The 21,807-nt window shown below is 41.9% G+C and overlaps 2 protein-coding genes and 1 non-coding gene across 10 annotated transcripts in view; 1 reads left to right on the top strand and 2 right to left on the bottom strand.

Annotated features, from left to right (window-relative positions):
• LOC113161674 (nucleosome-remodeling factor subunit BPTF) overlaps window positions 1-12,778 on the top strand; it is a 38,790-nt gene extending 26,012 nt beyond the window's left edge. For 4 of the 7 annotated variants that reach the window (XM_026359440.1, XM_026359439.1, XM_026359435.1 and 1 more), the window contains 11 exons: window positions 25-308; window positions 650-763; window positions 1,155-1,316; window positions 1,862-1,944; window positions 4,275-4,500; window positions 4,670-4,983; window positions 5,347-5,520; window positions 5,720-5,912; window positions 6,469-6,553; window positions 8,185-8,371; window positions 10,517-10,553. In XM_026359440.1, coding sequence (XP_026215225.1) covers window positions 25-308; window positions 650-763; window positions 1,155-1,316; window positions 1,862-1,944; window positions 4,275-4,500; window positions 4,670-4,983; window positions 5,347-5,520; window positions 5,720-5,912; window positions 6,469-6,553; window positions 8,185-8,371; window positions 10,517-10,553 — 1,859 coding nt within the window. Of the gene's footprint in view, window positions 1-24; window positions 309-649; window positions 764-1,154; window positions 1,317-1,861; window positions 1,945-4,274; window positions 4,501-4,669; window positions 4,984-5,346; window positions 5,521-5,719; window positions 5,913-6,468; window positions 6,554-8,184; window positions 8,372-9,528; window positions 10,472-10,516 lie in introns of those variants that run through there. The other 3 variants (XM_026359434.1, XM_026359436.1, XM_026359437.1) reach the window with 3 other exon arrangements.
• Window positions 12,779-15,333: 2,555 nt separating this feature from the next.
• LOC113161696 lies at window positions 15,334-20,804 on the bottom strand. 2 transcript variants are annotated; one of them, XM_026359476.1, is made up of 5 exons: window positions 20,698-20,804; window positions 18,749-19,411; window positions 17,770-17,856; window positions 16,929-17,120; window positions 15,334-16,681 (listed from the first exon to the last, which is right to left on the bottom strand). In XM_026359476.1, exons 1-5 carry the CDS (start codon window positions 20,765-20,767, stop codon window positions 16,494-16,496), a joined length of 1,200 nt encoding a protein of 399 aa, XP_026215261.1. In that variant the 5' UTR covers window positions 20,768-20,804; the 3' UTR covers window positions 15,334-16,493. The 2 variants fall into 2 exon arrangements, with proteins under 2 accessions (XP_026215261.1, XP_026215262.1); XM_026359477.1 differs by having other exon boundaries at window positions 18,845-19,411.
• A 799-nt stretch (window positions 20,805-21,603) lies between these two features.
• On the bottom strand, window positions 21,604-21,676 carry trnar-ccg. Its single transcript has one exon. It is a non-coding gene; the product is annotated as a tRNA-Arg (tRNA).
• Window positions 21,677-21,807: the final 131 nt, after the last annotated feature.

The raw sequence follows: 21,807 nt of genomic DNA, 5'->3' as shown, positions 1-21,807 counted from the left end.
CTTTCCCTCCCCGCCTCTCTCCAGCAACCACAGCTCCTGGTCAGCCCAACTCCACTTCCACCAAAACTCCAGCCCAGCCTGCCCAACAGGCTGCCGCCCCTGTGCAGGCAGGGGCCACTCCACTGGCCACCACTACCAGCCCTACTTCGGCAACGCCACAGGGCCAGTTACCCCCACAGACACAGGCCCACATGCCCATCCAGTCTCCCACCTCGCTACAGGTGAAAACACAGGGAGGAACCACCCAGCTGCAGCTGCAGCAGACGCCTCAGCTCATCAGTATGTCCGGACTGCAGCAGCAGGTACAGGTATGATTAGGAAAGACGCGTAGTCATTGGTACTGGAAAGATGAGCATGAGAACAGACTGTCCAACAGCAGCCATTCAGATGTCTGTAATCAGTTTTGCCACTGAGCACCGCTCAGGTGACGCTACATGGTTTTCAACAGAAGTAGACATTGCTTTATCGGATAATGTCACTAATTATATAGAAAGCCAGAAAAAAGTTGGCCGTTTACACTAAACCATCAAAATTATTGAATTTATAATCAAAATAAAAGCATTTTTGTGAATGCACAAACAAAAACTTGTTTTCTTCCTCTTCTTTGCAGCTTTGTTAAACTTGTGCACCCTCTATGTTGTATCTGCAGGTGTTGGCCCAGCTGCAGGCACAGCAGGGTGGAGGCTCACTGCCACAGCACATCAAACTGCAGCTTCCTATCCAGATACAACAGACCGGGACCACCTCAGCTCAGGGAGGACAGGTAGTGCAGCAAGCATGTAAACTTGGCCATTACTTTTTTTTTTACCTTTTTATAGCCTTAAGCCTTTAAAGAGTTTTTCTTTTAGTAGAATTTGAGGAAAACAAAACAGAATGTCTGGGATTATGGTAACCTGCAGCATGTTAGATGTATTTTGGAGCATTAGTAGTCTAATTTTAATGACATCAAATACATAATGCCATATAATATTATATATAAGACAATATATAATACATACATTGAGCTTCTTCACATTATGCTTTAACTGGCGACTTTCTTGAAATATCCTGTCAAGAGGTGTTTTCCAAACAAATCTGGTATTCTGCCCCTTTTGAAAATATATATAACAATGCGCTATTAATTGATTATCACTCTATTATATTGTTTTGCACAGATTGGAAACGTGGTGACCATTCAGACAGCTTCTGTCCAGGAACAGTTGCAGAGGATCCAGCAGCTTAGAGAACAGCAGCAGCAGAAGAAGAGACAAGCTGCCGAGGCCAAGAGAGAGCAAGCCCTCAACGCAGCCAGCCAGAGTGACATCATTCAAAAACAGGTGTGTACGTGGGCAGCATGCGCTCAGGCATCCATCTCAGCCCAAAGCTCACCATCGTCCTGCCATCACCACACATACTGTCATCATCCTCCAGCCCCTGAAAGACTGGGTTTATTTTTAGAACTCAGCCTCTGTCTTTGTTTAATATTGCCTGTGTGTTTGTGTGTGTGTATGCATGCGCACATGTATCTAATACCTTGTGGGGACAATTTACGTTCAAATACTACTCTTGTGAGGACATTTTAAGTTGGTCCTCACTACTTCAAAGAGCATTTTCAGAAGTAAGCACTAGGTTTACAGGATGTTTGTACACTTTATACTCACCTTATCACACCATATCACTAACATCATATATAAAAAGAATCCTTTTCAAATTGGTATTTGTAGTATACCTTAAATAATAAGTCACTATTTTTAGTGCTCTTTGACAGCCTTATTATGAGAGTGACCTTTTTTTGCTTTAGTATAACCATTTTCTTTCAAACTGTAAATGTCTGTTGATAGACATGTGTCATGTTGAGACATTCTCCATTCTTCATTTTCAGGTTGTGATGAAACAAAACGCTGTGATCGAACACCTGAAACAGAAGAAGACCATGACGCCTGCAGAGAGAGAGGAGAATCAGAGGTTTGTGTTGCTGTGTGTGTGTGTGAGAAAATGACTTGCGTTTATTCAAAGGTGGCATTTGGGAAGGCTAGAGGTTACCAACCATCACCAGTCAGACCAAATGCTGTAGGGCAGCATGAGCTCAACAGCTCAGAGATGTCATTATTTAGCTGTGTGCCATGATCACATGAAACTGTAACATCGCCAGCTATGCTCTCTATATGCTCTCCTCTCTCTGCATTTGACGTTGGGTGGTAGTACACAGCATGGGAACTTTAAGGGTGTGTAACCACTAACAGCTGCACGTCCTCACTGTGACCCCACAAGAAAAAACACAAAGGCATTTATAAATGAGAGGAGATGTACAGTAACGTCACAGCACTAATAACTGTAGTTTATCAACATAAAATGTTACCTGTTAGCTTCGATCGTTTTAAATATATTAGTAGTCATTTCAGGTATTATATATTTCCAGGAGTGTTTTCTGTGTATGACACTTTTTGTTCTGAAAAACCTGCTGTTCTTCAGTAAGGAGACTTAAAACTACTACAACTCTAAAACCAGAGTAGAGGAATGTATAGAGAGGCTCCTTCCTTCCTGTTTTATATACTGTCGTGAGGTTGTACCATGACCTACACTTGACCCTGACAACCACATGTTTATGTCCACAGATGGTGTGTCAACACTGACCATTCACACAGACCTGAAATACCAAACCCAGACTACCATGACATCACTAGAGCAGCTCTGTCTGTTGTCTGTCCCTCTATTTAGTTCTCATCCTTTTTTCCATGTCTTCATGTCTTTTTCTCGCGCTTTTCCTTCAAAACACAATTCTGTCGGTAATAACCTGGAACCCTGTGTTCATCAGCTGTGTTCGAGTGTCTTTTTTTCAGGAGTCTCCTCCACTTTCATGCTGCACGTACAGCGTGTACTCCAGTGCACACACTGAACGAACTCTGGCCTATCTTTGACCTCAGCAATCATGGATGTGTTTGTGTGCCATTCACACAGGCGTGTACTGAACCAGTCATTTTGTTGCTCAGCGTGAAACACCAACTTTCAGTCTCAGTTGGGATTTTAGCGAACACGAGTGAACATACTCAGAACGTAGGACCATAAATTATCGCTGTCGTACTCTGACATTTGATTTCAACAAAATGTTTGCAGTTTTCAGTTTCTCAGATTTTGTTCTTCTTTACATGCACACATCCCAGAATCCCCATGTGGATTTTAATTTGCTTGAATATGCGTGTGTATGACCTTCCCTTCCTCCCCTTCGTATGTTTACAAGAGGAGTGCAGCTTCCCAGTCACCCACTATCTGTCCATCTCTCACCATACCTCTGCTCCATTCTCTCAGCTCCACTCCCCTGCTACTGAAGCACAGAGCCTCGCACAAATAATCATCTCTCTAACATCTGTGAGACACGTGGCACAGTAACACCACTTATCACACTAATGTAGCATCTTTCTATCATTTGTAGGAGTCAGCCACATTTGGTTCAAGATTTTAAAAGGCGCCGCTGCTTGATTCTATGAGTCATCTGTCCTGTCAGGCACGCTGTTTTTAAAAGCTGAAGAATCGACACTCGATGCATTTTCAAACAGTAAAAGTAGAAATTGTAGGGAAAAGCAAACAGTTTGCGTTTCCAAGATTTCGTTTTCTTTTGGGCATTTTAGCTGATAGTTCAAAGCGGAGACCAGAATGATATAGAGCCAAATAGGAACGAGATACAACAAAGGTCCAGAACCACAGTGAAACCCTGGACTTTGTAGTTACATAGCTCAGCGGCCAGAATGCCTCAAGGACCTGTGCTGAGAGAAATGCTTTCATTGTTCATTGACACGCACTGCTATTTTTTTACATGTGGAAATTAGATGTTCACATTTCTGGAGTAGCCGGTATTTGTGCAGGTTGTGCTTTTTGAGACATTGAAGCATTGTTTGAATTAATGCTCTGCTTCTGCCCACTGGTGTGTCAGAGGGATTACATTCTTCCTCTGTGACTTTGACCCTACTGGCTTCCTGAATTCACCATTCAGAAATGTGACAATCCCGTTCCTCCCCTGTCTTATTCTTTCCCTCCCTACAATCATTAGTATTATTTGTATTTTTTCCCCCTTAGAAATTCCCTAAATGAGCCACAGTCCTATTCCACATGGGTCCTCATTATATTCAGTAAGGATGTTGCTTGAGCTGTGTTTTAGATTAGTTTGTCATCTATACACTACTTTTACTGTTTTCTATAATATGCATTTATGATCTGCTAAAATTGTTAAAAAGTTAAGGAGGAAATAAGTAGTGATTACATTCCTTTCTCACTTTTCTTTCTCCTTTCTGTTTCTCCAGGATGATTGTATGTAACCAGGTGATGAAGTACATCCTGGACCGGATAGACAAGGATGAGAGGCAGGCAGCTAAGAAGAGGAAGAAGGAGGAAGTGGTAGAGGCAAAGAGAAAGTTGGCCAATGCAAGCAAACTGTCCTCACTTCTTTATCGACACAAAGAGAGCCTCAAGATGGAGATCCTGAAGAAGCGGGCACTGCTGGACAAGGAGCTACAACTCGAGGCCCAGGTATGTAGAAGAGAAAGAATGGACATAAGAGCAGAAATGTCTTTTCATATCTTATTCAAATTCCACCTCTTAACAAACAAGAAGGGGCAATAAAATCATACATTTCTTTCTGGCATCACTGTTCTCTGCCTGTTTTAACCTCATGTGTCCTGACCATACACCTCCTCAGGAGGAGCTAAAGCGGGACCTTTTGCGAATGCGGAGGGAGAAGGAGAGGGCTCAGGCCGCAGCCCTCCAAGCAGCCCAGGCTGCAGCTGCTGCCGCCCACAACCAGCAGCAGCACGCATTAACACACGCACATGCCACTGCTCACCTTACCACAACCATCACCTCTACACACAAGAGGAAGCGGGACGAGGAGAGGGACACCATGACATCAGCCAAATCCAAAAAGAAGAAGATGATTTCAACAACAAGCACAAAGGAGAGCAAGAAGGACACCAAGCTCTACTGCATCTGCAAGACGCCTTACGACGAGACCAAGTATGACAACAATATTACCCAGCAGGGAAGCGTGGGCGACAGCAGCAGGCACATTTTATCATTATTCATTAGTTTGAAGAGAGAAAAAAACGCCCCATTAAAGATGTGAAGAAAATAAGTGCCCTTTTTGACCAGAATCCTGTAACCTCTGTAATAAAGTAGTTCCAGTTTTGGTCCCTGCACTTTTATTAATGACTCCAAAAAAGTCACAGCTGTGATATATTAAAACATCTGTTATGTTTGTCTGAGTAGTTCACACATCACAACTCCTAGCTTTTTAATGTGTTGTTTCACCTAATTGCAAACAATATGTATAATTGTAAACAACATCGTCTTGTGCTGTTTGTATGTTTTACCCTAAAGGTTCTACATCGGCTGCGACCTTTGTACAAACTGGTATCATGGAGAATGTGTAGGCATCACAGAGAAGGAGGCCAAGAAAATGGACGACTACATCTGTGTGGAGTGTAAACGGGGTCAGGAGAGCAGCACGGAGGAGCTGTACTGTATCTGTCAGACACCATATGACGAGTCCCAGTAAGCAGTTGCATCTGTGTGTGTATGTGGGTGTGCACACACAAGCCTCATACTGACTTTTTCCAATGTGTTTCAGGCATGTAGACAAATTAAAAGCTTGGTTATAGCATCTGAAAATAGTAATAAGGATCAAACCCTGCAAACAGCAACCATATAAATAAAAGTCACAAATTCAAGTCAGTAATTTCTGTCTTCCCAGGTTCTACATAGGCTGTGATCGGTGTCAAAACTGGTATCACGGTCGCTGTGTCGGGATCCTGCAGAGCGAGGCAAACCACATTGATGAATACGTCTGTCCACAGTGTCAGTCAACAGAGGACGCAATGACCGTCTTCACTCCGCTCACTGACAAAGATTACGAGGGCCTACGGAGAGTCCTGCGTTCCTTACAGGTAAAAAATCAGGGTTGGAATGATGTTAGGCCAATATTTTATATATTCTTTATAGTCTATTACTTTTTCACTCCACATATGCTTTACATCATATACACAATCACTGTTAGCTGCAGTTGAGGCTGAATCAGCATGAACACTGTAGTGGTCCTTTCATTATCAGCAACAGGCCAAACACTAACTCAGCTCCTCATCGCCCCACTGCAGTGTAAGAGCAGCAAACAAAAGTCCTCTGTGTACATCTTAATCTGATGGGTTTGGCTCTTCAGAGTTGTACTTGGATAGCTGCCAGCTCCCAACATTTTTTTTTCTAGCTTCCCTTTCTTTTCTCTTTCTCCTCCTCTTCTCCTGTCATTTTTCTCCCCCTCTGTCCAGTGGAGTGTGTGTCTGTGTCTGTGTGTGCGTGTAAGAGCGAGAGACAGAACATCTGTGTTGACCCACCTGCTTCCAGTGTCATTATTGCAGTGCTGTTTGTTTTTCTTCATTGGCTTCAGCTTTCTCAAGTATCTTGTCTCTGTCTTTATTCCCCTCTCTCGGGGCCTTCCCTCCTCTGCAGGCACATAAAATGGCGTGGCCGTTCCTGGAGCCAGTGGATACGAATGATGCCCCGGACTACTACAGGGTCATCAAGGAACCAATGGGTGAGTGGAGGAAATGTCAATGGGCTTTGTCGTGCAACAAACATAATAGTGGATACTAACTATGAAGTTAGAGTCGAGGTGCCGTCAGAGAAGACACCGTAGTAGTGCAGATATCTACTGTCTGGCAGCTGTCCAACGTCCACTATCCTTAATAAAGTGTGTCAATATCATTTTAGCTCGTCTAGAATGACTTAAATTAAAATTACCATCACTGTTTGCAGTTGGTTGGTTGCTTTTCCTACCTTAGCTTTAACCCATTCATTCCTGTCTGCGCTGTTGCTGCAGTTGAAAGCACTTTAAGCTTTTAAATTTTGAAGCAGCGTTGAAAAAAAAAAAAACGATTTTAATAAAATCACACATGACATTTTATAGACTTTAAAAATATTTGGCTTTGACAAGAAAGCAGTGAATTGGCTACTTTAAATATTGACCTACTTTTAACGTTGTTGTTTGGAAAATGTATCTATGAATCAGCAGATACTTAATACTAAATCACCCAGACCGGGATCGGGAGAAATCCCTATTAGGAAGATAAAATGGCCTCAGTAATGCTGTTTTTAATTTCATAATTGCTTTAGGCATTGGAAATAACACCCAGACTCTATATCTTGGACATTAATACACAGCTGCCAGGAGGTCAGCAGGGAGGAAGCCCTCCAACTCAGATCAAACCGGCCATGTAAATGGGGACTTGCGTCAACAGGGCCTTTTTGAACTTCCACACAAACAAACCGTTAATGAGCTGGTCCAGGTCTGCCGGGCTCCCTGTGGAAAGGGACCAGCCCCACACTTAGCTCGCTCTTGGAAACTCTAGTCCTCCCCACTCCCTTATACTGCAAGAAAAAGGCCTTGTTGGGTTTCAAAAAATGAAAAGATTATTTGGCTGGCATGGCTGCAGCCGTTGGTAGTTTTTGGAGGCTTTTGAGATGAAATCTGATGACAGAGAAGAAGGGGGTCTTTGATATTGACCATGAGGTTTGTAAACCCTTGGCCTGTTAGGTGGAGGAGGTTAAAAGTCGGATATGTTTGTTTAAATCTCAGCCTCTGGAACAGTGTGCAGAACAAACCACCGGCAGCAGCAGAGATTATGTGAAGCCCTGCCTGTTGCCAGTCACCTTCATCACTAACCCTTTTTTTCAGTTTCTAACTTGATTTAACAACCTTTAAACGCTGAAACTTCCTTCTCCTCGTGCACTTTTAAGTCTCCAATAATTGCATCCAGTTTTTTTTTTTTTTTCATATCTTAGGAATGACACTCAGTCAGATAATGACCTTGTCCTCAAGAATGACAAATCGTTCAGATCTCTGTAACTGATCTGGAAGAGTCGTGAAGATCATGGTTACAGCTGGCTGAGATTTAAGATTTTTGCTGTCACATATAAAGTTAATGAAATGTTTGGAAACATGTTCGAATGGCTGTCAAACACATGCCACATAAGCTGCAATTACTGTGAAGTAAGCATACTGATTAGTGGAACAAAGTCCATTAAAAAAGCCAGATATCTATCAACGGCTTCTACGCATGTGATGTTTGTCTGCAGCAAGAGCTTGCAAAGGTTTTTTTTTTCTTGTCCATTACATATTGTACATATAATAATTAAGCAAAAATATATGTCAACCACTTTTCTCAGACCTTTCCACCATGGAGGAGAGGTTACAGAAGCGCGAGTATGTGAAGCTGACAGAGTTTGTAGCGGACATGACCAAAATCTTCGATAACTGCCGCTACTACAACCCCAGCGACTCGCCCTTCTACCAGTGTGCTGAGGTTCTGGAGAACTTCTTTGTCCAGAAGCTCAAAAGCTTCAAAGCCAGCAGGTAAGATGCTGTTGACGGCGATGATAATTAGAAAAAGACAGAAAGGAAGAAAGAAAGAAAAGAAAGTCAAAATGGCAGCAGGTGACTTTGAGAAGAGGGAGACAGTCAGAGAGCAGCTGCCCTGCTCAATGAGGTGTCCTCAGTTCTTTAGCTGGTCCAGATGCTGGACCTTCCTGGAGTTCCTCAATGAGAGTTCAGTGAAACTGAACTGCTCTGTTCCACTCTTTGTTTGTTTTCCTTTAAATGGGTCATGACTAAACGCTCATACAAGCCAGTATAAAACGCTGACTATCACTAAATCTCTAAGGTTTCAACAGTGATGTATCGTGACTTGTGACCTTTTTTTCCAGGTATTAAAATCATACAGGGGTTTGCCGACATTAGCTTTTTCTTCTGTGCACAGTGTGAGCTCTCAGTCACACCCTTGTTCCATCCTGGTGCGATCTTCATTTTACACACCCAGGCTTCATTCTGCTACTTTTCCAGCCATAGCAAAACACTGTATCTGCTACAGCTTTCATCAGGAAGTCAATGTACATCTTGCGCTATTATTTGGTGTTTGTTTTTTTTAAGTGGAGTTATACTTTATTCACAACCATGTAAAAGCAGCACAAGAAAAAGCTGAAGTTTCCAGACATTAACAAGCATATTGCAGGCACAAATTGTGCCCGGTTCTGTGTCAGATTTGCTGTTGCCGCCGTTCATGTCTATAGTATGGGAGCTTCTGTTTCTGCACAGTTGATCCCTAATAACTCCTCCACCTGCTTGTGCTTGGTTGTGCCTCTAATCTCACCTCACCGCATTGCTCTCGCTGTGTGACGTGATTGCTTTGTGTGAATGCACACTACAAGATTTTGATAATATTTAGCCCGAGTTAGATTAATTTATCAGTGTATATAATACTTAATAATCTAGGTTTAATGTGATTATGATGCTGATTTTATTAAGGACCAGCTGAACATTTCTTGGTGGGATAGGTGGAGTGGTTCATAGCAAATCTCAGCTGTGTCTCAGTTGATGTAGTTTCTATTATGATGTACAATGAGTTCAGTGAGTCTTGTGGTTTGCATCCAGCTTTATGTGCCTGAAACAGTGACGTGCTTCACCCGCATGTATTTACTCCATCCATTCTCTCTCTCTCTCTCTCTCTCTTGCAGATTGTGATGTCAAACTCCTGGGTGCCGGGGTCACTCAAAAAAAAAAAAAACAAACAAAACAAACAAAACATTTTTTAATTGCTGTTTTTACTTGTTTAAAACAGCGTTAAAAACTTTGTAAGAAAGTGCATATATTAAGCCACACTGTAGGTGTGATCCTTTTTTATTTTAGAAGCAAAGGAAAGAAAAAAAAAAGTTTCTACTGTCTAATAATGGCAGCCATGTTGGTAACACAAAGCATTCAAGGGAAAATGTATTTTCTTACTCTTCTTGCAACAGATGACTGATATTTTGTTTATATTTGAGTTGGATATAAGGCAAAATATGAAGTTTAGCTAAGTTGTCATTTTCTTTCAGAGATCAAAAACACACAACAAGGTGTTGAGTTTGGTTCTGAAATCTGGGTTTAGCTCCACACACACACAGATAACTTATCTTTTAATTTGACAGAAAGTGTTGTTTATTGTTTTGGTCATAACATGCTGCAGCAGAACATTTTACCTCATTTCTTAGCCGAGAATTAAACAAAAAATAAAAAACGTGCAACATTGAATAGTTTCGTTTTATTGGCTGTACCCATGTATAATGTTATTTTATGTGCATATTGTATCTTTTTGTGAAGGACTATTTTCATGTTCAAAACGAAATAATGGTAGGATTTGTAAAGATAGATTGGAGAGAAATCTAGTTTAGCTTCATGTTCCAAATATGACAAGCTTGGCGGTCTCCAGTTTAAAATAAGCCGTTGTATATACACTGTCAGGCCGACGCTGGGCCACATCCTACACTTCAGTAACATTTCACCAACATGGCTGCTTGGTCTATGTCAAAGTGTCTGACCCACTGGCATCCAATACATGTTTTTGTTTTGTTTTTGTTTTGTATTTCCCCTAGTGCTTATTTTTGTCATATTGTAAAGCTTTTAATAAAAAAGGAAACAAGACGTTTTCCAACAGTTTCTTCCTCCTCTCTTTGCTCATCTCTGTAGGTCTCATAACAACAAACTACAATCAGCAGCCTCTTAGCTCCCTCCTTAAAACCAGTGGTCAAAAAGACAAGCCTTGTGGTTTCCCCTGAATGATTAATCCCCGCGGTCCAAGTCAGGCCGCTCCTGAGTCTGAGCCTTCTCTAGTGGACAAAATCAGTTTGCACTGGAGTGGAAGCACCCGGCAACAAGCGCAGCAGTGCTAAATGGAAAGAAGTGAGCTGAAAAGCCCTCTTCATCCAAAGGGACATAATGACAGACGTCCCATCGTCAGACCGGGGGCAGCTGTGTGGCAGCCTGAATCATCTCGACCATCCGTCCCTCTCCGTGCAGCTCCACCATGAGAAGAGCCAGACGGGGCAGCAAGATGGCCGATCAAGCTCATAAGCTGACTGGTTGGATGTTCAGAGGCGTTCTGATCCCTCGGCAGCAGCAGTCTCTCTGTAGCTGATCACTATTTCTGTGCGTCCTGCGTAGCGAAGCGTCAGCTTTGTTCCTCCCGCCCAGCTTTACTGTCATCCTTCAGTCATTGTCATGAAACGAACGCCATGTTCACGTACTACAAATGAATCACTGCCTAGTCCAAATTCCAAGAAATACCCAGTTCAGTGTTCACATGATGAGGCTGAATATGTACCCGGGAGTTCGGCCTTCTCAGATGTATTGACTGCATGTCTGAAAGCAGCATTATAGCGGCCCCGACCCCCAACCAGTCACTGAAACCAGCATTCAAGTCCACTTAATTCAGCCTGTCTTGGATGAACACACAATGTCCTCCATGTTTGACACCTGGACTTCTTTTACCCTCAGGTGTTTAGTCCTGTATGAAGCATTAACCAGGTACATAACATCACGATCTGTCCACCAGATCCCCATCACAGTATCCTGATGCTGAGATGTTTCATTTGTGATAGAAGCCAGAGTCCAGTTCAGTTTTTTCTTTCAGATTATCATTACAGCATATGGGTGTAGACGGTACTTACTCAAGTAGGTCAAGGGGTCTTCATTTTGTCATGTTGACTTCCAGAGGGAAACACCCAGCGCAGGCCATCCCACCCACCACATCTCACATCTCTTTTGTGTTTGTGAAGGAGGTCAAGGAAAAGAGACAGTTGGGCCTGTCAGGGGGGAAGGTGAAACCTCTGCGAGGCTGCAGTAACCCACATGTGCTGTCCCTCCCTCACACAGTGTCTCGTCACAGCTGTGAGTCTGTTTCTGTCAGTGACCGAGTCTCCAAGTCTCTCTCTCCCCTTATCTCTCAGCCACTTCTTCCAGCATATTTCATCGACGTTGACAGGTTGGCTCACATATGTCTCTCAACTCACCCTCAAAGCGCGTTTAAGTAATTCGATAATGGGCTTTTCCACTCAGCATAAACTCAGTTATGTTGCGGCCTGCGGCAGCATGTCTGGCAGTAAACTACGAGTAGGGGGGACTTGGGAGTCTTTGTATTGTTTGTATGAAAATTTTATAGCTGCATTTTTACCATATTTGGGGACATTTTTGTAATCTGTGATGATCATTTTTGTAGGCGGGGAGCAGTCATAAAACCCAGTTACATACAGTTAAATTCATAGAACAGTTTGAAATTTGGCAATTTAACATTTCAGTTTCAAATCCAATTTCTTTTTTTTTTTTTTGTGTGTGCGTGTGTAAGAGTTGAGAGATAATGTAGCTTCTGTCATCTTTTCTGTGTTCTTGTCTTAAACACAAACGTTTGTTACTTCGTAATGTAATAAAGACATGTTTCATCCACTGTTTGTAATCTCTATTGTATATTATTGCTGTCCAAATATGTAGAGAAGATTTTTAGAGCAGTAGAAGCTTTTATTTTTCACTCTTTGAACCAGCAACTAAGCCCACCTGTATATTTAACTGTCTATTTTTTTCTCTTTAATTGAGGTGAACTCTACAATTAGCTGAAATTGCCCTTTATATTAAAAGTGCTGCATATTGTGAGCATAAAGGTTTTGAAAGGGGTGGATGGAGTGACACCGCAACTCTTGTGTATAAAAAAAAAAAAAAAAGTTTTTTTGTAAGAAACCAACAAGTTCAGCATAACTTCTATATTGACATTGCATTTCTTGTATTATTTATTCATATCAATGAAAAGTTCTCTCTTTTTTTTTGTGTAATGTTAAATAAATGTAACTCCAGATTTAAAAAAAAGTAATCTATGTTTTTAACAGATTGTGGCAACTCTGAAGAGATTCTCTTTTGTACTTGATAGGACATTTCATCCTAGATAATAAAGTAATGTTTTTGACGCCAGTTTTCAAAATAGTTGTGTTTTCTTTTGTCTCTGTTCATCACTGACACCTGAGGTTCTTTTAAATGGAGATGACTGCAGATTGCTGACCTGGTGAAAGGCTTAGTAGCAGCATATTGGACTGTTTAAGATAAATTATGTAGATATATAATGAGGATCACCTGCATGGCTGTGATCCGACGTACTGTACATTTCAAATAAATTATTATGGGGTGTCTCTGTGGTTGAGATGCTGATCGCAATGGAACATTCATGGTTCTGGGGCCTTTTTTTCCCAAAGGTAAATACACTGCCTGTCCAAAAAAAAAAAAAAAGTCACCACCTGGATCTAACTAAGCAAATAGGTAAGAGCCTCCCATTGGATAATTACTGCACTGATGATTATTTTTCAGCTGGCAACACGTTATTTAACTCTAACTTATGTAGTGAGCAGCTTCTCATTTCTTAAACAACCATGTCTGAAGACACATCCTGCGGTCGTGGAAAAGATGTTAATCTGTTTCAGAAGGGTCAAATTATTGGCAAAGAAAACATCTAAGGAGATTGATGGAACTGCTAAAACTGGGTTAAGAACTGTCAAATGCTTTTTAAAAAATTGGAAGGAAAGTGGGGAACCATCATTTTCGAAGAAGAAATGTGGTCGGAAAAAAAAAGATCATGATGACTTAAATGATTGGTGAAATCAAATTGTAGAAAAAAACTAGAACTCATGAACTCATGTCTGTTTAATAATGAAAGTAAAAGCATTTCCTCACGCGCAATGCAAAGGGAACTTCGGGAGGGGGGCGGGGGTCTAAACAGCTATGTAGCCTTAAGAAAACCACTTGGGGGAAAAAAGGCTTCAGTTTGCTAGGGAGCATAAAGATTGGACTGGAGCAATGGAAGAAGGTCATGTGGTCTGATGAGTCCAGATCTATTCTGTTCCAGAGTGATGGGTGATTTAGAGGAGGGTGAAGTGAGTCACCCATCATGTCTAGTGCTTACCTAATGGATTTTTTCTTTCCTGATGCATGAGGCATGTTCCAAGATAACAACGCAAGGATTCATCTGGCTCAAATGCTGAAAGAGTGGTTCAGGGAGCATGACACATCATTCATGCATGGACTGGCCACGACAGAGTCCAGACCTTAACCCTATTGAGAATCTTTGGGATGTGCTGGAGAAAGCTTGTAGTCCGACTCTCCCATCACCAATAGAAGATCTTGACAAAAAATAATACCACTTCGAACAGGAATAAATGTTGGGACATAGCAGAAGCTGATTGAAACGACGACACTGTGAATGAGGGCTGTAATCAAAGCTAAAGGTGGTCTAACAAAATATTAGAGAGTGTGATGTTTTTTGCACTGTCAGTGTATGTTGAAGATAAATATTGGTGCTTGATTTTTTAATTCTTTATTGTTATCTTTTTTATGTTTGCCCAAAAGCCTAAACCTTTAAGGACCCAAAGGCTCCAGGCTGTTCACGTGGCAACTGGTGACAGTTGTATTGTGTATGGTAACACACCATGCTATGCGTGATATGGTCAAAATGTAATGCAAAGTTACATTCACATTTACACTATTACCCTTGAGGCACCACCTTGTATATATTTGTAGGGTTGTTAGTTTTCAGTGTATACTGGACTTTGAAACAAATATATACTTATCAAAGCCCAAAACAACTGAATCAACTATTATTTTATTACATTTGGGGCAATACTTAGCTATTACACCCTATTGTGTGATCATTTGACTCTGCACAGCAGATGTCTGGGGCTGTGTTTTTGAAGCTGCCGTTCATGTGCGTTGAAGAACAAGGCCGTGACCCCGAGACAAACTACCAACAGGACACACAAGAGGCAAGAGGTCTATGTTTGACCTTTGAGTCTCCTCTCACACCCTCCTTTGCAATCTCACTCTCTTATCTCACCACTCAAACCACTGAATGAATCCAGAGGCTTCCATGGACACTGAAAGCACCACAGATGACCACATGCACATAGTGGTTTCAATCCACCACCCTTTTCACTTTCTCTCACTCCCCACTTGTGGCTTGGGGGCTATCACACAGGAAACAACTTGGAGATATTCCCACCTACCCCTCCTCTGTCCTTTCTTTCTCTCTCTCCTTCCTCCTCCTCCTTTACATCCTCTGTGATGAGGAATGTCCTCCTGCTGCGATAGTAGCTGAGATGTGGAGCAGGCTGCAGTTTCCTGCCCGCCTGCATCTGTTCCCTCCAGCGCTGATCCCAGATAGAGGCTGCGTCGAGCCTGGGAACTGACCAGCTCAAGCTGACAGACGGACAAGAGACTCAACCCTGCTTGACTCGACATCCCATTTCCTCAAGTCAGTCTCTTTTTCCAGACGTGAGATAGAGTGCGTGGTTGTGAAACTCTAATTATACAGTGTCTTACTTTGGGGGATCCTTCTCCTGTGGTCGCTGGGAGCGATAATGAGGAGCAGTGTATCAGCCGGTGGGCAGATGTCAGTGATAGTGTGAGTGTATGTTTGGCTTAAAGACAAATGAATTTCTCGCAGAAAAACACAGAGTATAAAACAAATACAGACTTTTATTGGGTTCATGTATAGTAAAGCAATGTAAGCGTTCAGTGCAAATCTTTTCCCTTTCATAAGAAGCAGGAGTTTGGGGTGGTACTACAGTCAGGCAAGGAATTCCTGACTAAATAAGAGTTCCTTCAGAAAAACACCCCCTCTCCTTCCTGAACTAATTTAACATAACCATCTTTATTCCTCCTTCACCGTACCCTCCACCCACTTCTTTCTCTGACCGTGCTTAAAAGACTTTAAATACCCCTATTCCCCTCCCAGAGGAGTAAGTGTTTGTGTGTAAGCAAGACAACAAAAGCCATCCCAAAGAGGAGCAGTGATGGAGGCACTTTTCTGAGTCATGTGTCCAGGTGCGGAGCGGATCAGATTCCTGTGATTAGATTTATGGCTTCATCCCTACAACAACACATCCCCTCCTCATTCAGTGAGGCCCCGTTTGATGTCCCAGTCTGCTCGGGCAGACATTTCATCGCGCACACATAATTAAAGTTAGAAAAATAAGCTGCTCTCATGACAAGCAGAGGTCTTGTGCTCTTACTTTCCTATTTTCTTCCTCCTCCTCAGCCTCCTCCACTGGGGTTTGTTGCTGCTTGCTGCAGGCACTTCATTCCCTCCCTTTGGTCCCTGCAACAGTAATAGTGCATTTCCTGCTTACCAATAACATTGACAGTAACAACATGCACAGGGCTGGCTATTACAAAATAATACTATTCAGTGCAATACAACATTTTGTATTTTGGAATTATTATACTAAAAAAAGGGTGGACTTGTATTAGCTTCCTAGTTTTCTTCGTAATAATTTAACAAATGTGATTAAATAGAAAAGCCAACAGCCATGGATGAATAAGGAGTTCAGGGTAATGGGAAACCCCTTTTTGGTACCGCAAACATAAAAAGATTGATTGTGGATAATGAATTTAATAGCAGCCGCTTGTGTTTTCTATCAAAGAGACTGCAAGACAGCACTTGAGGAACTTAACAGATTAGCAAAAAATAAACCAAAAACAAAACAAGATAATGATACATCGTAGTGTCCCTACGAAAATAAATCCAATCCTTACGCAAAATGTCCTCTATCTTGCACAATACTGCGGGATTACAGTTCATGTAAGCTGCAATGTCTCTTCCCCTGCAGCAGGGGGCGCCAGTCTTATGTTTGGTTCATCTACACCTGGAGCGAGTGGCCTCCAGGGCTTTCTGGTGTCTCCGTTTGTTGAACCTCTTCACGTAGCTGTTGCTTCGCAGGAGGCCATCTCCAGGCTTCAGTTTGCCACCCAGCAGGTTTAGGAGGTCATTGGGAAGATGGCGCCTCCGGTGGTAGATCTGGCCCATTATAATGTATCTGGTCCCTTGGGAAGAGGCAGAGTCAATGTTAACGTAACAGGAAATAAAATAAAAGCACAACCATAGCAAGTTTGATGTTTGCACTAAACAAGTGTTTTGGGTTTTTTTCTGCTCAGAAAAAATGGTGTTTTAGAGTTAATAATTTATGGTCCTATAACCATAATAAATGATCAAATGCTAACTGGATCTACTGTGTGTTAGCTAATAAGCTTGTTTATCTCACCAGCATTAAAGCCACACTCTTACACTTACCTAGTTTGATATCAGGACATGGTTTGCTGCACTTGTATGTGTCCAGGACCAGCAGGCGAACCTTGAAGAAGAAGCTGTCCGTTGTCACATAGAGACGACTCATCTTGTAGAAGCCATCGCTGCTCACCATCAGCGTAACGAGGCGTATTCCTTTACGCACCACATCAATGTCATGAACGACCCCATTGACAGCTGTTTGGGGAGCATGACAAACATCACCGCATGTCAAAATGTTGGAAAAGTAAATCACAGTGAGAGATTTATAAACAAAGTGCTTTTCAGATTTTTAAAAGGATAATTGATATTTTCACAAATTCACAATATCAACACCACATATGCCCTCACTTCCTGCTAAATCTGATGCTATAGCCTAGCAGCTAGTTAGCTTAGCATAAATAATGGTGCTTGGTCTGTGCTCAGTTAGCATAAAGACAAGCTGTGACAAACTGCTGTGTGTTAAAAGGCAACAAAATGTGTAACCCTTTTACATAAGTCTACCGTAATGCATTAATTAGTGAGTTTGGATGTGGTTTAAGGCACATTTTGTTACCTTGAACAGAGACAGACAAGCTATATCCCCCATTCCAGTCTTTATGCTAAGCTAAGCTAACAGGTCTCAACAACTTTTACAATAGCCTCAAACTTTAGGTCTGCACACACGCAGCTACATTATTATCTCACAACTCACAACATTAATAAGTAAATTACTACCTACAACAAGCTGAGGAGTTGTATTTATTGTGTTGTGTGAAATGAAGGAAATGTTCAAAACCTTCAAGCCCTTCATTTTTGTCTGTCCACTTTGGACAAAGTCTGGCTTTGTCTCTCACTGGGCACATACCGAACTCGCTGTAGCAGTAATGCTCTCTCTCCTCTTTCTCCTTCCTGCACTCACTCAGGCAGAAGGCATCGTGTGTGAAGTCGGACTCTGTGGAGAAGGAGGCAAGCAGAGGACAGGAAGGAGGGATGAGAAGAAGAGAGAGCGACAGTCTGCCGTGCCTGCACCGAGCCAGACTCTCATTCCGGCGTCATTAGAAAGGATGAGGTTGTCATTACAAAACCCAGGCGTCGCATTCCTCAGCAGGGGGCTGGAGGAGGTGGCGTACAAGACGGGATCACATCAGTGTTACAGTTTCCATCTTAATTACACTTTCGGCACAGGCTTTGCATCGGTATGATTACAGCCCCTCTCGGCCACAAGCCTGCACACAAAGGGACACATTGACAGCCAGATTTGAGGTTGTAATTAGTGGCAAGGGGACGTTGGCCGGCCGACAGGGGACGTTTGCCTGGGGGAAGGCAAAAACCGTCACAATCATTATTGCCCTTGAACTAAACTATATATTTGTCTTAACTATATATGTATTTGATATGATCTAACTGTTTGACTGACTTATTTCCACAAAAGTAACAAATGGGACATTTTTACAGGAAGTGAGGAGGAATTAAATGCAGCAAAAGACCCAACGGTCCAGGTTGCATGCTGTTTTTGTCCCAAATGTACTGGATCTATAAATTCACAGGAAACAAAGTTTACTTTCTAAATGCAGCTTGTTCATTCTGTGATTAATATAAAAGTTTTGCATTTGGTTTAAGTAACTTGTCAGTATAATTATGTAATATTGTGCTTCAAAGGTTAAAGATTATTGCTGATGCTAAATACTGAGAAACTGAGCAGCAAAAGTTTCATCAGCTGGCTGTGCTCTTTTAAAATATCTAATCCCAAAGGGGAGTAACATTCGATGGTCCTTAATATGAGGCTAAGTCGATGTTTCAGAAACAGATCAGATTTCAAGGTCAGGATACCGATATTCCCATACCTCGCCTGAGGATGTCAAACTGGTAAAGTAGGCTGGAGGAGCGTCGGTTGAAGGTCACTGGTGGGCGGCTATTGTTCCGGGTCGCTACAGCAATACCTGATTGATAGAGACTGGACTTCCCTGGCCGGTTCTCCTCTGGGTCCAGCCGTCGAGTTGGGAGATCCCTACGTGGAGAAGGGGCCGGTTGCTGGGGCTGAGCCTGAGGCTGTGTGTGGGGTGCAGCCCTGGGTTTGGAGTTGGGCTGTCCCTCTGGTTCGCTCTGTTGGAGAGGACTGACGCTGGACTGGGCGTCCTGGTTGCTTTTTAGGATGGTACGATTGCTGGTGCCAGCTGTAGCTCCTGTCAGCAGGGTCTTGGGGAGCAGACCGACGACTTCTCCTCTAGTCTTCTCACTGTTGTGCTCCACCAGACGGTCACTCTTAGGGCCCTTCTTGCTCTTGTTGTGGGGCGTGTGCAGGCGAGAGACGGGGCCCAGGTCACTGTGCTTTGGCCACACAGCTGAGGGCAGAGGATGGAGCGTGAATTTGGACTCGCTGGTCATGCTGCTCTTCTCTAGCAGCTCATTGATGGGCAGGGAGGGCTCTTTAACCAGCTGCCTGCTCTGGTTACCCAGAGCTGGATCCAGAAAGCTGCTCTGACCCTTTTCTATCAGAGTGTAAAGCTCTGAAACAGACAAATATTAACACTTTTTATGCAATTTACATTTTTATGTAATATTTGAACGCAAAATCATGATCTGCTGCTACAATAATGGATTAATTTAGTTTAGATAGTAACTGTGGAGGTTTCTTTCAACATCTTAAATGATAAGGCTAGTTATTTCTAAACTTTGGTTTCTGCCAACAAACAAATCTAAATCCAACAGTGTCCAACAATCCAGAACCTAATTTTAGTTTGGTTGTCTGTGCCATACAGCTTCATTGTTGTTCAAAAACTATTAAAATCTCATCAGTGAGCCACACCGTTACACTGGGATCCGTCTCTTCCTCACGAAAAAGAGTCATTTTCCAAAAAAAGAGCTGCCAGTGCTAAAGATGACCTCTACTTTTTACCTAAGTCTTAAAAACGTATGGTTCTTTTTAAAAAGTTCTATGATCACATTTCTGACCGGTTTAACAGTTTTCTCAGTGATGTCTATTTAATAGAGTCAACAATAGAGGTCTGTGGTAGTGCAGATAAAATCAGGCTCTGGCTTCACAGATGTTGCAGTGAGTAGACGGAAGTTACTTGTTGGTTGTAGTCTTTTTACAGGAATATGGGAAATCACCAGCCTTATCTTCTAAGTATTTCTTAGTTAATGATTTTACCTTTGCTTAAATAACGAACATGAAAAGTATTTTTCACATAATTCAAGTTGTTTGGCAAGTTGACAGTTTATTTTACAATATGACACTCACTGATGTTAGTAGACTGTGTGTGGGCTGAAAAAGTGTAAGCTGATATTTAGCTGATTTATCAGTTCTTGACATCAAATAAAGTTATAAACCCTCAGTGTCCCCACCCACCAGCCTCTCCACCCAACTCGCCATCCATCCAAATTTTAAAATGATGCTGACTCCTTACTTACATTTAGTATTTTGTGCCATTATCTCATTGTCAGGGAATTTTTTTCCCTCATTTTGTTAAATAGAAAAACAATAAAATTATTGTTTTTTATTAACATTGTTGTTGTTTTGCAACTCGTTTCTGACAAATAAAAGAATAATACTGATACATATATGTTTTGGTCAGCTCTGTGTGATGTTAGGTATGAAGATAAACCAATAGACCACAACTGCTGAGAATACTGTAAATGTTAAATTGATATTTTTACCTTACTAACTAAAGCTGTAAAGCAATAAGTGAGTATTTGGACTAGAAAATCTACTAAAGTAAAAAAAAAAAATGCAGAGCTATCACTTCAAATCCTTACTAACCTGAGTGCTTAAAAAAAAAAAGTTTACACTCACCATTAACATGCTCGTCTGTGTTGAAAAGAGGAAGCCCTAGAAACAAGAGGAACAGAGTAATCCCTGCCATCCTGGATGCTCAGTGAGGACACACTGCAGAGCGGGGAGTCCTGGGAGCTTTATACTCAGGAATGAGATGGGATGGGATGGGATGCAGGAGGTGGTGGGACGTCCCAAACACAGAAACGTGACACTCCTTTCATTCATAAATGGATCTAAAAATGCCCCCATTGTCGTGAGCAGTATAAACGAGGAAATGTGGCTGTGGAGATTTTATCTGCTGTTTGCCAAAGAAGCTTTTTAATGTAGCAGGGAACTAGGTTTCCAAAACAATGTGTATAATATAGCCTATATGTGCTTTACTTATGTGACTACATGATTAACAAAATACTTTTTCAGAAATGTGATGTTGATTTGTTCATAAAAATCACTTGTGGTGGTCACGGTGAAAAGCTGCAGCTCAGATTAGCATCCATGCAGATACAAAGACGTCTGAAGAGGAGATGACAGTTTACCTGAGTGCATTTAGAGATGTTTTTTGTTGTGACTGAAGAAATCAGAAAGACAGACTCTGTCGGACACTGTGCCAATGTGTTGCTACCATCTAGTGGACTGCAGATCTGAGACGTCCCAGTGTGATGTCGAAATATAGGATACCTACTGTCTATTTTAATATGAATGTCCATATGTTTGCATATATTTATTCTATGAAACTTTATTGAGTTTTGCAGGAGGATACCAGGAAAGTATAAACACAAATTCCACATCATAAAATAAAATAAAAAAAAAATCTGACAAAACATAAAGTCTACGGATGGTGGATATGTGCAGTATTTGCACGAATACCGTTTTAATGAGCAGCATCACACCTACCTACACTGGGACACCTGAAAAGGAAACTAAATGCGACCCAGATGGGACTCGAACCCACAATCCCCAGCTCCGGAGGCTGATGCCTTATCCATTAGGCCACTGGGTCATTACGTAGTAAGCTGCAGAAAATACAATTTATCAAATAAACAACGACTTGTGGTGCGATGGGAATAGATCCATCCACCACTGAATATGCACTTTATGAAATAAAATAACCACCCGCCATACAAATTCATC

This window comes from Anabas testudineus, chromosome 1 (genome assembly GCF_900324465.2).
Source record: "Anabas testudineus chromosome 1, fAnaTes1.2, whole genome shotgun sequence".
Lineage (NCBI taxonomy): Eukaryota > Metazoa > Chordata > Actinopteri > Anabantiformes > Anabantidae > Anabas > Anabas testudineus.
Note: the sequence above shows the minus strand (reverse complement) of the source record. Positions and strands in the feature narration are given on the sequence as shown.

What these genes read in the sequence shown, in the direction of transcription:
- LOC113161696 (XM_026359476.1), bottom strand. Translation starts at nt 20,767, where the DNA reads ATGGCAGGGATTACTCTGTTCCTCTTGTTTCTAGGGCTTCCTCTTTTC. An exon ending in GTTTGACATCCTCAGGCGAG is followed by an intron (nt 17,857 to 18,748) that starts GTATGGGAATAT and finishes CCTTCTCCACAG; the next exon opens with AGTCCGACTTCACACACGAT. An exon ending in TTACTGCTACAGCGAGTTCG is followed by an intron (nt 17,121 to 17,769) that starts GTATGTGCCCAG and finishes CTCCCCAAACAG; the next exon opens with CTGTCAATGGGGTCGTTCAT.